Genomic DNA, 17,109 nt, shown 5'->3' with positions numbered 1-17,109 from the left:
GAACAGCGAGCGGGAAAAACGAACACCTAAACCTTTCTGTTCGAGCTCTGATTTCTCTTATTTTATTTTGATGATCATTCCTACCTATGTAGGTTGGGCTCAACAAAATATTTTCGCATTCGGAAGAGAAAGTTGGTGACTCAAATTTCGTAAAGAGGTCTCGCCGTGACGAACAACGTCTTTGCTGTAATGACTTCCATCCCAACTCGCATATCTTATCTGCCACAGTCTCTCCCCTATTACGTGATAATACAAAACGAGCTGCCCTTTTTTGCACCCTTTCGATGTCCTCCGTCAATCCCACCTGGTAAGGATCCCACACCGCGCAGCAATATTCTAACAGAGGACGAACGAGTGTAGTGTAAGCTGTCTCTTTAGTAAACTTGTTGCATCTTCTAAGTGTCCTGCCGATGAAACGCAACCTTTGGCTCGCCTTCCCGACAATATTATCTATGTGGTCCTTCCAACTGAAGTTGTTCGTAATTTTAACACCCAGGTACTTAGTTGAATTGACAGCCTTGAGAATTGTACTATTTATCGAGTAATCGAATTCCAACGGATTTCTTTTGGAACTCATGTGGATCATCTCACACTTTTCGTTATTTAGCGTCAGCTGCCACCTGACACACCATACAGCAATCTTTTCTAAATCGCTTTGCAGCTGATACTGGTCTTCGGATGACCTTACTAGACGGTAAATTACAGCATCATCTGCGAACAGTCTAAGAGAACTGCTCAGATTGTGTGAACCATTCTGCGCTCATCCGTTGCACTGTCGAAACACTTCGTCCCACACGAACAGCAATTTACCAGATGGATGTTTCACATTCCCTCATGCCAATAATGCGCTCACTTTCCAACTCACTGATTTGAATTCAAAATTAACAGCCTCAGTTGCGGAGTTACCTAGATTTACCTAGGTTTACCTAGGTTTCAATTTCAATAACCCAACCTTCTTCAGAATTACACTTACTAATGTTTGTCCATAATGGACATTGTCAAACTAAAAATACAAATACACCAAGTGTCGTCATATTTAAAAAAAAACTTAACTGAAACTGCCTCAGCCCCACTTCCCGACCGCGATGCGGCAGCCACGAGAATTGTACTGACCTTTTTTTTAATTTAATCGTATGGCTAGCCCCCCCCCCCCCCCTCCCGTCGGGTAGACCAGTCTTTCAATTTGACGCCACTTTGGGTACCTGCAGCCGATGACGATGATGATGACAGCACAACACGCACTCCCTGGGCGGAGGAAGTTCCCCCACCCAGCCGGGAATCGAATCCGGGCCCACAGGATTGACAATCCGTCACGCTGACCATTCAGCTACCGGGCGCGGACAGATTTGACAGTAACAGTAGGTGCATACGCCTGCGAAACATCCTTCACTTCTGCTCAAGTCACACTGACCCATTACCTTCGGTTTATAGCGACAACCAGAGTCGCAGGCACGTTTTACCGGGGAAGTGCTGTGGCGCCGTGATATCGATGTTGAACTCGAACCTGCGAGCAGGCGTGTTCCAAATGGTAATCATTTCTGTAGAACATACTAACGCTTACTTGGTAACATGTGAAAATATAACGTTTAAGGAACATTCGTCTGGAAGACTAAGATGACCAACTTTTTCAAAAAATTTGCACTGTAGTGAATAACGAAAATAAATAAGAATTTAAAACTTGATGAAAAATTAATACTAATATTTTTATTATCTTTCAATCACTTTTTGTAGTACAATACCAAAAAACTATAAAATTAAGTACTAGTTTTTACCTAAAATAGTTTATAAAGGATATTATTCTTTTGCAAAAATTCACAAAACTTCATATCTGTGTTTCAAATGAAATAGTTTCTAAACCTGACATGTTCAAATGGTTCAAATGGCTCTGAGCACTATGGGATTCAACTGCTGTGGTCATCAGTCCCATAGAACTTAGGACTACTTAAACCTAACTAACCTAAGGACAGCACACAACACCCAGCCATCACGAGGCAGAGAAAATCCCTGACCCCGCCGGGAATCGAACCCGGAAACCCGGGCGTGGGAAGCGAGAACGCTAACGCACGACCAAGAGATGCGGGCAACAACAACTTCACCTTGCCATGATAAAGTGTGTCAGTTTCGGTGTCATCATTTTCCCTATTCTGAAGAGAGTCAACACCATCTTGTTCATCTTCGGACGTGCAGAGAATATCATTCACATCTATTTCAGAATCAGTGTCATGTTCTGAATCTGACGCGTGACCTTCCTCAAGAACATAAGAATCCTCTGAGTGATGATCATCATGGGTTTCTTCAAACTGCTCTAAAGCCATCTGCACCATACTTTTGCTTCTTTGTAACACATAAGGTATCCCTAATAGCCATCTACAGGGTGTTTCAAAAATGACTGGTATATTTAAAACGGCAATAAAAACTAAACGAGCAGCGATAGAAATACACCGTTTGTTGCAATATGCTTGGGACAACAGTACATTTCCAGGCAGACAAACTTTCGAAATTACAGTAGTTACAATTGTCAACAACAGATGGCGCTGCGGTCTGGGAAACTCTATAGTACGATATTTTCCACATATCCACCATGCGTAGAAATAATATGGCGTAGTCTCTGAATGAAATTACCCGAAACCTTTGACAACGTGTCTGGCGGAATGGCTTCACATGCAGATGAGATGTACTGCTTCAGCTGTTCAATTGTTTCTGGATTCTGGCGGTACACCTGGTCTTTCAAGTGTCCCCACAGAAAGAAGTCACAGGGGTTCGTGTCTGGCGAATAGGGAGGCCAATCCACGCCGCCTCCTGTATGTTTCGGATAGCCCAAAGCAATCACACGATCATCGAAATATTCATTCAGGAAATTAAAGACGTGGGCCGTGCGATGTGGCCGGGCACCATCTTGCATAAACCACGAGGTGTTCGCAGTGTCGTCTAAGGCAGTTTGTACCGCCACAAATTCACGAAGAATGTCCAGATAGCGTGATGCAGTAATCGTTTCGGATCTGAAAAATGGGCCAATGATTCCTTTGGAAGAAATGGCGGCCCAGACCAGTACTTTTTGAGGATGCAGGGACGATGGGACTGCAACATGGGGCTTTTCGGTTCCCCATATGCGCCGTCCAGGTAAAAATAAACTTCGTCAGTAAACCAAATGCTGCCCACACGCATATCGCCGTCATCAATCCTGTGCACTATATCGTTAGCGAATGTCTCTCGTGCAGCAATGGTAGCGGCGGTGAGGGGTTGTCGCGTTTGAATTTTGTACGGATAGAGGTGTAAACTCTGGCGCATGAGACGATACGTGGACGTTGGCGTCATTTGGACCGCAGCTGCAACACGGCGAACGGAAACCCGAGGCCGCTGTTGGATCAGCTGCTGCACTAGCTGCGCGTTGCCCTCTGTGGTTGCCGTACGCGGTCGCCCTACCTTTCTGGCACGTTCATCCGTCACGTTCCCAGTCCGTTGAAATTTTTCAAACAGATCCTTTATTGTATCGCTTTTCGGTCCTTTGGTTACATTAAACCTCCACTGAAAACTTGGTCTTGTTGCAACAACACTGTGTTCTAGACGGTGGAATTCCAACACCAGAAAAAATCTCTGTTCTAAGGAATAAACCATGTTGTCCACAGCACACTTGCACGTTGTGAACAGCACACGCTTACAGCAGAAAGACGACGTACAGAATGGCGCACCCACAGACTGCGTTGTCTTCTATATCTTTCACATCACTTGCAGCGCCATCTGTTGTTGAAAATTGTAACTACTGTAATTTCGAAAGTTTGTCCGTCTGAAAATGTACTGTTGTCCCAAGCATATTGCAACAAACGTTGTATTTCTATCGCTGCTCGTTTAGTTTTAATGCCGTTTCAAATATACCGGTCATTTTTGAAACACCCTGTACAAGTAATGAGATATTTGAAAAATAAAGAGTATAACAAAAAATAGCTTACTGGGTTAGAGTAATATCCGTATGTCAGACGGAGCAAAAATCTCCCTCTACAGTAATATCCGCCTGTGAGACGATGTGACTGACGTTTGTGTGTGAGTAAAACAATACTATTATGGAAATGAGGCAATGTCGTCCACACAATAGCAAATTCAACTCACGAACGAAGCATAGCTTAAATATCAGATCCAAGTAACAATGCACATCTGTCAACAATACCTTGAGCTTTTATACCCGTCCAAGAGATGGATGTTACCAACTGAGGGCTGGTGTACATGTCCTATGAATATAAACGTCCTACCTCTATTTGTTCAAGGTGTTCTATTTTTTTCTGAACATGACTGTGTTACGAGCATTTCGTAATGGTGTTACACTGATAATAACAATTTTTTTTCCTAATGCTGACATTAACCCTTAAAGGGGTGTTGTGCTGTAGAGGTCCCATTTTTACCTCATTTTCAACTCTTCGTACTTTTAGCTGAAATCAACACACAGCGCCACGAAATGGCTCTGAGCACAATGCGACTTAACTTCTTAGGTCATCAGTGACCTAGAACTTAGAACTACTAAAACCTAACTAACCTAAGGACATCACACACATCCATGCCCGAGGCAGGATTCGAACCTGCGACCGTAGCGGTCGCGCTGTTCCAGACTGTAGCGCCTAGGACCGCTCGACCTCAGCGGCCGGTTAACTTTTAGAGGTTCCGATCATAGCCAGTTCAATTATACACTCCTGGAAATGGAAAAAAGAACACATTGACACCGGTGTGTCAGACCCACCATACTTGCTCCGGACACTGCGAGAGGGCTGTACAAGCAATGATCACACGCACGGCACAGCGGACACACCAGGAACCGCGGTGTTGGCCGTCGAATGGCGCTAGCTGCGCAGCATTTGTGCACCGCCGCCGTCAGTGTCAGCCAGTTTGCCGTGGCATACGGAGCTCCATCGCAGTCTTTAACACTGGTAGCATGCCGCGACAGCGTGGACGTGAACCGTATGTGCAGTTGACGGACTATGAGCGAGGGCGTATAGTGGGCATGCGGGAGGCCGGGTGGACGTACCGCCGAATTGCTCAACACGTGGCGCGTGAGGTCTCCACAGTACATCGATGTTGTCGCCAGTGGTCGGCGGAAGGTGCACGTGCCCGTCGACCTGGGACCGGACCGCAGCGACGCACGGATGCACGCCAAGACCGTAGGATCCTACGCAGTGCCGTAGGGGACCGCACCGCCACTTCCCAGCAAATTAGGGACACTGTTGCTCCTGGGGTATCGGCGAGGACCATTCGCAGCCGTCTCCATGAAGCTGGGCTACGGTCCCGCACACCGTTAGGCCGTCTTCCGCTCACGCCCCAACATCGTGCAGCCCGCCTCCAGTGGTGTCGCGACACGCGTGAATGGAGGGACGAATGGAGATGTGTCGTCTTCAGCGATGAGAGTCGCTTCTTCCTTGGTGCCAATGATGGTCGTATGCGTGTTTGGCGCCGTGCAGGTGAGCGCCACAATCAGGACTGCATACGACCGAGGCACACAGGGCCAACACCCGACATCATGGTGTGGGGAGCGATCTCCTACACTGGCCGTACACCTCTGGTGATCGTCGAGGGGACACTGAATAGTGCACGGTACATCCAAACCGTCATCGAACCCATCGTTCTACCATTCCTAGACCGGCAAGGGAACTTGCTGTTCCAACAGGACAATGCACGTCCGCATGTATCCCGTGCCACCCAACGTGCTCTAGAAGGTGTAAGTCAACTACCCTGTCCCCCATTGAGCATGTTTGGGACTGGATGAAGCGTCGTCTCACGCGGTCCGCACGTCCAGCACGAACGCTGGTCCAACTGAGGCGCCAGGTGGAAATGGCATGGCAAGCCGTTCCACAGGACTACATCCAGCATCTCTACGAGCGTCTCCATGGGAGAATAGCAGCCTGCATTTCTGCGAAAGGTGGATATACACTGTACTAGTGCCGACATTGTGCATGCTCTGTTGCCTTTGTCTATGTTCGTGTGGTTCTGTCAGTGTGATCATGTGATGTATCTGACCCCAGGAATGTGTCAATAAAGTTTCCCCTTCCTGGGACAATGAATTCACGGTGTTCTTATTTCAATTTCCAGGAGTGTAGATGTCTGCAGGATGACCGTGGGTGGGCTCCTGCAATTATTCTGATTACACGTTTTTGAGCAATGAATACTTTTCTACTCAACGATGAGTTACCCCAGAATATGATACCATACGAAAGCAGTGAATGAAAGTAGGCATAGTAAGCTAATTTACTGAGATTCTTATCACCAAAATTTGTAATAACCCTAATAGCATACGTAGCCGAACTCAGACGTTTCAGCAGATCATCAATATGTTGCTTCCAGTTTAACCTCTCATCAATGGACACACCTAAAAATTTTGAAAATTCTACCTTAGCTACAGACTTCTGTTCAAAGTCTATATTTATTACTGGAGTTATGCCATTTACTGTATGGAACTGTATATACTGTGTTTTAACAAAATTTAAAGAGAGTCCATTTGCTGAGAACCACTTAATAATTTTGTGAAAAACATCATTTACAATTACATCACTTAGTTCTTGGTTTTTAGATGTTATTACTATACTTGTATCATCAGCAAAAAGAACTAACTATGCATTTTCATCAATGTGGAATGGTAAGTCATTAATGTATATCAAGAACAGTAAAGGACCTAAGACCGAACCCTGTGGGACCCCGTGCTTGATAGCCCCCCAGTTTGAGGAATCAGCTGTTGTATTAACATTACATGAACCACTTATTTCAACTTTCTCCATTCTTCCAGTTAAGTATGAATTTAACCATTTGTGCACTGCCCCCATCAAACCATAATGATTTAGCTTATCTAAAAGAATTCCATGATTTACACAGTCAGAGGCCTTTGAGAGATGACAAAAAATACCAATGGGTGATGTTCGGTTATTCAGAGCATTTAATATTTGATCAGTGAAAGCGTATATAGCATTTTCTGTTGAAAAGCCTTTCTGAAAACCAAACTGACATTTTGTTAGTACTTTATTTTTACATGTATTGCAGGCTACTCTTGAATACATTACTTTCTCAAAAATTTTTGATACAGCTGTCAGAAGAGAGATTGGGCGATAGTTGTTGACATCCGATGTATCCCCCTTTTTATGCAATTGTTTTACAATGGCATATTTCAGTCTTTCGGGGAAAACACCCTGCTCCAAAGAGGTATTACATACGTGGCTGAGAATCCTACCTATCTGTGGGGAACAAGCTTTAAGTATGTTCCTGGAAATGCCATCAATTCCGTAAGAGCTCTTACTTTTCAGTGAGTTGAGAACCGCACTAGCTCTCTCATAATTCTTAGCACAATTCGTTTTATGTCTTGACTTGTTTCATCAACTGATTTACACTGACGACAGTATTTAGTTAGCACTTCAATTTCCAAAACTTTACCTGTGTCAACACTAGCGACAGTTGCAACTGCATTTTTTGGTGTGTGACGTATCTTCTGCCATGTGCCATGAACTGCAACAGATGAGTCTGTTGTGTTACTTAATTCTACTGCTGCTTTAGCAGCAGCTTTCATAGAAGCAACAGCAACAGATTTCACACATTGACCAATTACTTCTGCGTACTTACTTGATCTGGTTGGTGGGTTTGGCAAGTTCAGCGTAGCACATAATACTTCAGCTGCAGTCAAGCCTTTCCCAATGCACCTCATTCCATACAGGAATCTAACATTGCTCTCAAACAAGTCATTCTTGCACTTTTAAAACGTCCGAAATGATGCCGAGAGCCTGCAAACTTCGCACTGAATATCAAGTTTGTTAGCCAGTCCATTCTTTGCAGATGAGTCCTCGGAGATGCTAATTTGCCCACCACAAACCTTACATGACACAGCATCTTGCAAAACTTCTCCTAACACACTCAAATCTGAAAGAACGTAACCTAAACTATTTTGATCTTTGCCAATAAATAAATCCTCATGGTCTCCAAGTTTCCTCTTCGAAGCACTAGGAGGCGTGTCCTTATCATGGGTCTATGAAAAATCTATTTCAGGGTCAACACTGCATTCAGATTTTGTGTTATGCTGATTTCCATGAAAACGTTGCTTCTTAAAACAACCCTTCTTTTCGTCATGTTGAAAAGAGGTATAAGAGCGTATAATAACACACCAGACCACTATGTTTTCAGTTCAAAACTTACGAAACACGACAACCACAAAGTAAATAAACAAAATGTATGTACTATACCGCCATTTCTGTTTACACAGAGCATCCAACCTCTTAACACGAACATTAACATGGTTCCAAGGAATAAATAGCTGAAAACCACTGCTATCTAGATTGAATAGTTCAAGAGATAGAGATACTTCGGCAAGTCAGTGCAGAACGACTGGTTAATTTTACACACACACTATTAACTTTGAAATGATAAAAACTACACTTCTAATAGGAATTTTTCGACAAATAATGCATCAAATTATTCAAGAGAGATCAAATATTAATAAGAGATAATAATCAGAAAATTTCACTTTTTGGCCAATTCCGCCATACGTACTCCCGTTAATCTATAGGACAGCTTGCCCTACTTGTACAAAGATATTTTGCTCCTTTTTCTTCGTAATTCACATATTGCAAAGATTCTGCTACTGAGTAGGAACAGTGATCAAGTAAGACTGGCATTTTTACTGAAATTTGGGAATGATTACATAATGTTTATCTTGCCAGGAGAAGTATTGCACACTTGTGTCACACTGTTTGTAATGGAACTTTTATAAGCCTGTGTCCTTATTGATTGGACATGGTACTTTCCTTTTCGTAGACGCTGGAGGAAATGTGCGTTTCAGTAGAGCTAATTTTATGCGTGCCCGTTTAGTAAGCAGTGTGATTTACAAAATAGAAACATTTTGCAACTGCCGCCGGAGTGCACTGCAGTCGCGAGTACCACATTTGGGTCTGCATACCGTATGCACGAGTCACATCATTTCTGAGCACTCAGCAGCACGTTGAACTCGGCACACTCAATGTTGGCGTTCGGCAGCACGTTCCTTTTGCCGACGGCTTCAGTTTAGAACGGCACTTCCCCTCCAGCGCTCGGCATTTCCCCTGCAGCGCCTGCCTGCAACCCCCACCACTACCGCTCTCGCCGCGCTTGCCATGCCGACTGGATGCGGCATTCTCTGTGGACTCTACTCAGAGGAGTAATCACATATCCAGATACATAATCTATCCCAGATTCTTAATCGGCGGTAGTGTTATTTCAATACTCAATGAAACATAATTGGAAGAAAGCAGAATTGCATAAAATTAGGAAATTAGCATACAAACACACTATTAAAGTAAAATAAAAATGCAATTGGACAAACACCAAGCGGCGGCAATGATGACAGTGACATTGGAACAGGATTACAAACAGCACTATAGAGGAACATTGACAAATATGCAAAGGGTGACGGTTCAAACCTGCGTCCGGACATTCTGATTTAGGTTTCCCGTGATTTCCCCAAATCACTTCAGACAAGTGCCGGGACGGTTCCCTTGAAAGGGCCCCACTGACTTCCTTCCCCATCCTTCCCTAATCTTACAGGAATGATGACCTCGCTGTTTGGTCCGCTTCCCCAAATCGACCAACCAACCGAGGCGAAATGTGGTCGAGAGGAGATATTCGGTCGCATGGGTGCCGGGTGGCCACCCTTTGGCCGTGTCCCACGTGAGCGACAGGAACGATCGACTTCTGGATATGCGACACTCCAGCGACAGGCAGTAACATCGGGCGACAACCTTGGGTGTCCTGCATGGGAGCGACCATGTCGTGCTACAAGATGGCTGGTTAGAGCCAACCAGCTGTTTTTATGAAACGGCGTCCCTAACCTGTGGAATACTGCAGCTGGAGAGTAAGGCTACAGAATTAGGTTTACTTAAGTAAATAAAACGAAAAGAAATGCTGTGCATGAAATTTACAAAGAGAGGAATCGCCATGGAGGATTTCAGAAATATCATCAACAGTGAAGTCCACAAGACAAGTTCTTCGAACACACGTGAATGAGCAGAGGCGCATTCGGCTATCTCATCAATAAATTAAAGGCCAGCCGGAGTGGCCGAGCGGTTCTAGGCGCTACAGTCTGGAAACGCGCGACCGTTACAGTAGCAGGTTCGAATCCTGCCTCGGTCATGGGTGTGTTTCATGCCCTTAGGTTAGTTAGGTTTAAGTAGTTCTAAGTTCTAGGGGAATGATGACCTCAGAAGTAATGTCCGATAGTGCTCAGAGCCATTTGAACCATTTTGAATAAATTAAATACGAATGTTTTTTTTATAAATGATCAAGAACTTTTAACGGCCGACAGATGAGGGAGAGCGACTACCACACGACTAACTAACATAAATTCGGAGGTAGACTAGAATAATCAGCAGCTAGATGTGGGGCAGGGGCAGCTTTGCAGTTCTGGGTTATGTGCTACCAACAGGTCCTGGGTTTGATGCATGGCTGGTTATATATTTTAACTGATTCAGTATTAATTCTGTATACTATGTTTTGTGTACACTGATATGTATACTGTTTACACTGCATCGTTAAGTATATTTTTAAGGTCTTGCCAAGGAACTTGATCTTCACGCCTATCCCAGTATATTACACACATTGAATTCCTAATAAATTACAATGAACGATGAAATTTTACAGATATTTGATGTTGGGAACGTAATTCATCAGTGGTCAGTGTTAAGGGCAAGGCCTTCAATTACACTAAATAGTCCGTAAAAGTAAAAGTTACAAAATTTTTGAAAAGAATGTCCAACGTTTCGTGTAATGATTTCTTTAAAAGTATGAAATAAAAAAATATGAGGGAAACGTTGGTGCATCTCATTTTCTGTTGATGATTTCGAACATTATTCAAAGGCACGTAGAACTTTTTCTGATATACTTATTTCTTTTACACAAACCATTTCATAAAATATTTTACTGATATCTTCCTTATTTGGATTTCAAGTTTTATTCGGAAAATATGATCTTACTGACTCCTAGTTTCCCTTCATAACGTATGTCATTTGAAGGAAGCCTTTTTGAAATTTAAATACCGCACCGATGTATGTTTTTATGTGCAAAGTAGCTAGGCCTTGAACAGATGAAATGTTTGTGACTTCTAGTAAAGCAGCTTTTCGTGAAATATTTAAATTTTTCCTCAGCTTATTAATTAAGTTTTTGTTCATTCCCCTGATTACTTTGAAGCAGTTAAATATTTTCATGCCAAACTAGGCCTCATGCTGATCGGTTTGATACCCCGTTTTCCTGTTTCTCTCCCTTTGTTTGGATATGAAAATTTGGACAAAACCTCATGGTGTAAGTTATAGGGAGTCTTGTTTTCGCTCTGCTCACGTGTTGAAAACATCGTATTGAGTGTTAATCGTATGATAAAGTAGTCCTTTCTGCGTGCTGACATTTCCAAAATTCGTCGTTTCGATATCTTGAACCTTTTATGAGATATGACGATTTTTACGACCACTTGATTCGCGAAGCGCATGGAAGGTTCGGACGTGCCGCCAGCGACCCGTCCGCGTATATAACAACCAATATCTGAAGAATGAAAAGAGATATCATTCCGGTCTGAAGTTTAAATACAATTTAGACATATTGGTTACGTTTCATATGCAGTAATGTATGGCCTTAGATAAACTTCCAAGGAAGTCTACGCAGTGTGACTTTACCTCTGCAAATGCTTAAAAATTTCGTGGAGCCATGCACTCAGTTTCGTGCAGCACAGTAACTATGACAAATAACTAAAATAAATTCAGACCATTATCGTTTCAGGATATCAAGCTCTAAGTTCGTAAGAGTCAATTTTTTTTTCACAGAACAGTTTTCTTAAAATCGGATGTTAAGTAATTCATAGCTTTGCCGAGAAGACGCGTGGCTGTCGCTCTGTGTCGCGCGTGCTGCAGCGACGAGGGTTCAAACACGTCTGGATTCAAACGTCGCCAGTTGCAGCGGGAGACAGGCAGCGACTCAGGTGTCGCTGACGTAGGACGCTGCCGTAACGACACGTGCGGTTGTGTTTTGTAGCCTGAAGCTGTCGCGGGCTTCTGCCGCTCACGTAGGACACGGACTTATATAGTGCTGAGAGACCTGCCATTGACGGTTCCAAGAGTGTCAGACAGCGTCGATGTAAGGCTGGGCGCAAGTGGAGACGCTATAGCGCGACGCAGCGCAGCGCGCTTTTTTGTGACGTCACAGGTCAAATGGGGCCGCGGTGCAAACTGCGACGCGACGCGACTGGGACGCGACTCGCGTCTGCGGCAGGTCGCGCGGCGTTGTGGTTGCGGCACAGTTTCTCGCCTCGCTAGCACCGTGGCAAATTTGAGGCGGGGAGCGGAAAAGTAGCCCGGCCATATGCTCACATCGGAGCGGCGCATAGGAGAAGTGGTAGTATTGCCAATGCGATAAATTTTGCCTTACTGTGTACTAAATTTTATTGCCTTTGCGTAGTGTTTCGGTTTTCGCCATTTAAACGCTCCAGCTTTCTTCGTTACTACATTATACTTTTCTGTTATTAATATCTGTGTAGATTTGTTTTGTCTTGTTTTCCTTCTGTCAATAAAAATGCATTTTTCAGTAACTGATGAGCTATTGGCCGCTGGAATTGCACCATATGCCTCCGCGATGTTTTCAGATCGCAAGAAGTGACAGAGGGTAGTGAATTAGGAAGCAAGGCATATAAAATCATGTGATTAAGAAGCAAAGCAGGAAAGTAAAACAAGGTTATCTTCTCGCTGCCTAGTATGCTGGCGTATCTGTACGATCTGTTACAAAAATTTGGAAAGGGGTAATCTCTACAGGTGTGATCCCTTTGTGCTCCTGGTAAAAAGCGTCCAAGATCTCTAGTACAGAGGTCTCACTGTGATTACTCTGATATGATATGGACGTAATAATGTAATACGACACACTGTACTACAAGCCTGTGTACATCACATTTCCACTGCAAGCTGGGAACAGTCGAAGAGCAGTCACAAATAACAATGCTTTAATGATGAGAAAAAGCATTTCAATTGTTGCATGCACATTATCAGCATTAATAAAATAAGTATACAACAGGCTACACAAATGTAGAAAATGGTCGGTATTATTACGAAAGTAGGAATATCCTAAATGAATGTTATGATTAGAGACATTTAATTCGTTGAAATGTACTGCTGACAAAAGCAGATCTACTTTCATGACAATGTTTTACGAACTCCATCTCACAAGGCACACATGGCTAGCTTGTGCATTCCTGTCCCGCGAATTATCCTTCGCTGCTGACAATACACTGACCATTGTGTTGTGCGACAGATCAATTGTTTAGTTATCTCAATAACAACTATTTTATTCGCGATCACGCATTGTCAGTTTGGCAAGCCGTAGGCGAGTAACCAGTATCTGGCATGTGGCTATCATTCCGCCTGAAGGAACGCTCGTCATTTTTTTAATACTGCTCATATCAAGAGAAGGAATAAAATCCTTTGGTAAGTTTGCACTCCAGTCGCTCAGTGTTAGAAATACGATGGGTTACGGGGATTCCGCCAAAATTGCAACGGAATTGACAATCTATTTTTGTGTGAGTTGTTAACCGTTTTTCATTCGAAGAAGCATCGCCGTTTGTGAGTAACGGCCACATTTCTCTTGGTGACTGGTTTATTTGTACTTCCTCTGTCACAGTGTAATTTGCCAAACTCATCTCACAGCAGCTATTGCGACAGAATTCCGAAACGGAGTGTCTCATTAAACAAGTAATTGGCAATGACAGAGCTCAATAGCTTAAGAAAAGTGTCGGTTTGCAGTGACATAAAAGAAGGAATTTCATGTTTGTTTTCATAGTAGGAAGCTCTTGTTTGGCTAGCTGTCGATAACTCTTGAAACAATTACAGTCACTGGAGTGAAATAAATAGAAAGGGAAGTATAAATACTGGTATATCGCCATAGATAAGAAAGTTCTGTGTGTTTTAGAGTTGGCAAAACACTCTCTTGCTTGTCTGCTAGCATTCGCCAAACTTTTGTTTCGATGTCTCGAGCGGATTAGGAGATGCATGAGATGTTGGGAGTATTTCATTCTGGCGGGCATGAGATCGGAAGTGAGCGCGCTGCATGGGATCCATTTCGTCGAGATCGGAGGCAGATAGAGACCTCCTCGCAAGTCTAAACAAAGATTCAAAATTTTAGCTGAATTTCATTAGCAGTAACATACGGTGTAATACGCACCAAACGCAAGATCATAGCGACCTCTAATTTCCGTTGCAAACTTTTAGAGATATAGCGCTACAAGTAAGGGAAGAATCAGATAATTTCAGAGAATAGTTTCTGTAAAATCGTTTGAGAAAGGTAACAGGTTGCGCGCCACACGCGCTGGACGCGTCTCACTTTGCGCCCAGCCTGCAGTGCTTAGACACCTGCCATTGGCAGTTGCAAGGGCGCCGAGCAGCACGGATGTGAGGTGCGGCGTGGCCGGCGTGTTCGCAGGTCAACTTCGGCACGGTGTCGGACTACTTCGACGCGCTGCGCGAGCGCTCGGCCAAGCTGCGCGCGGCCAACAGCAGCGCCGGCTTCCCGCGCGTCCGCGGCGACTTCTTCGTGTACAGCGACATCTTCAGCGAGGGCCGGCCCGCCTACTGGTCGGGCTACTTCACGACGCGGCCCTACTGGAAGCTGCTGGACAGGGAGCTGGAGGCCGCACTGCGCTCCGCCGAGATCCTGTACGCCGTCGCGCTCGCCGCCGCGCGCAGGTCAGTACCGGCACTTGTTCTACAGGACACCTCGGCCGCCGGCGCTTCGTCTCCAGAGTTTTTAGGCCGCGGGCCACCTTGGCTCCTCCACGAAGTCATACGGGGCCAAGATGTACCTACTGGGGTTAAAGCAGCCTAGCACTCCACGATCACCGTGATGTAAGGCTGAAGGGGAGATGAAATCGCTAAGCTTGTGGGAATAGCTAGCACTGAAACGGACTACGATTTTTATTTAATTACAAAATGTGGGAAATGAAGGAGATGGGGCCTGGATAAACTGAAAGAACCAGAGGTTGTACAGAGTTCCAGGGAGAGCGTAAGGGAACAATTGACAGGAATAGGGGATAGAAATACAGTAGAAGAAGAATGGGTAGCTCTGAGGGATGAAGTAGTGAAGGCAGCAGAGGATAAAGTAGGTAAAAAGACGAGGGCTGCTAGAAATCCTTGGGTAACAGAAGAAATATTGAATTTAATTGATGAAAGGAGAAAATATAAAAATGCAGTAAATGAAGCAGGCAAAAAGGAATACAAACGTCTCAAAAATGAGATCGACAGGAAGTGCAAAATGGCTAAGCAGGGAGGGCTAGAGGACAATGGCAACCCAGTTCTAAGCAAAGAAGGGAAGGCACAAAGGTGGAAGGAGTATATAGAAGGGCGATGTACTTGAGGACAATATTATGGAAATGGAAGAGGATGTAGATGAAGATGAAATGGGTGATACGATACTGCGTGAAGAGTTTGACAGAGCACTGAAAGACCTGAGTCGAAACAAGGCCCCCGGAGTAGACAACATTCCATTAGAACTACTGACGGCCTTGGGAGAGCCAGTCATGACAAAACTCTACCAGCTGGTGAGCAAGATGTATGAGACAGGCGAAATACCCTCAGACTTCAAGACGAATATAATAATTCCAATCCCACAGAAAGCAGGTGTTGACAGATGTGAAAATTACCGAACTATCAGTTTAATAAGTCACAGTTGCAAAATACTAAGGCGAATTCTTTACAGACGAATGGAAAAACTGATAGAAGCCGACCTCGGGGAGGATCAGTTTGGATTCCGTAGAAATATTGGAACACGTGAGGCAATACTGACCCTACGACTTATCTTAGAAGAAAGATTAAGAAAAGGCAAACCTACGTTTCTAGCATTTGTAGACTTAGAGAAAGCTTTTGACAATGTTGACTGGAATACTCTTTTTCAAATTCTAAAGGTGGCAGGGGTAAAATACAGGGAGCGAAAGGCTATTTACAATTTGTACAGAAACCAGATGGCAGTCATAAGAGTGGAGGGGCATGAAAGGGAAGCAGTGGTTGGGAAAGGAGTGAGACAGGGTTGTAGCCTCTCCCCGATGTTATTCAATCTGTATATTGAGCAAGCAGTAAAGGAAACAAAAGAAAAATTTGGAGTAGGTATTAAAATTCATGGAGACGAAGTAAAAACTTTGAGGTTCGCCGATGACATTGTAATTCTGTCAGAGACGGCAAAGGACTTGGAAGAGCAGTTGAACGGAATGGACAGTGTCTTGAAAGGAGGATATAAGATGAACATTAACAAAAGCAAAACGAGGATAATGGAATGTAGTCGAATTAAGTCGGGTGATGCTGAGGAAATTAGATTAGGAAATGAGACACTTAAAGTAGTAAAGGAGTTTTGCTATTTAGGAAGTAAAATAACTGATGATGGTCGAAGTAGAGAGGATATAAAATGTAGACTGGCAATGGCAAGGAAAGCGTTTCTGAAGAAGAGAAATTTGTTAACATCGAATATAGATTTAAGTGTGAGGAAGTCACTTCTGAAAATATTTGTTGGGAGTGTAGTCATGTATGGAAGTGAAACATGGACGATAACTAGTTTGGACAAGAAGAGAATAGAAGCTTTCGAAATGTGGTGCTACAGAAGAATACTGAAGATAAGGTGGATAGATCACGTAACTAATGAGGAGGTATTGAATAGGATTGGGGAGAAGAGAAGTTTGTGGCACAACTTGACTAGAAGAAGGGATCGGTTGGTAGGACATGTTTTGAGGCATCAAGGGATCACAAATTTAGCATTGGAGGGCAGTGTGGAGGGTAAAAATCGTAGAGCGAGACCGAGAGATGAGTACACTAAGCAGATTCAGAAGGATGTAGGTTGCAGTAGGTACTGGGAGATGAAGAAGCTTGCACAGGATTTCGTCATCGCCATACTGGCGTATCACCCGGCGTGATGGTATGGGGTGCCATTGGTTACACGTCTCGGTCACCTCTTGTTCGCATTGACAGCACTTTGAACAATAGACGTTACATTTCAGATGTGCTACGACCCGTGGCTCTACCCTTCATTCGATCCATGGGAAATGCTACATTTCAGCAGGATAATGCACGACCACATGTTGCAGGTCATGTACGGGCCTTTCTGGATACGGAAAAT

The 17,109-nt window shown here is 44.0% G+C and overlaps 1 protein-coding gene across 2 annotated transcripts in view; it reads left to right on the top strand.

Annotated features, from left to right (window-relative positions):
* Positions 1-17,109, top strand: part of LOC126295334 (alpha-mannosidase 2) — a 923,615-nt gene that overhangs the window by 697,559 nt on the left and 208,947 nt on the right. For both annotated transcript variants that reach the window (XM_049987803.1, XM_049987802.1), the window contains one exon: positions 14,434-14,696. In XM_049987803.1, coding sequence (XP_049843760.1) covers positions 14,434-14,696 — 263 coding nt within the window. The remainder of the gene's footprint in view (positions 1-14,433; positions 14,697-17,109) is intronic.

The sequence above is a fragment of the Schistocerca gregaria genome, chromosome 11, assembly GCF_023897955.1.
Source record: "Schistocerca gregaria isolate iqSchGreg1 chromosome 11, iqSchGreg1.2, whole genome shotgun sequence".
In the NCBI taxonomy this organism is placed as follows: domain Eukaryota; kingdom Metazoa; phylum Arthropoda; class Insecta; order Orthoptera; family Acrididae; genus Schistocerca; species Schistocerca gregaria.
This window is presented reverse-complemented; position numbering and strand designations above follow the sequence as displayed.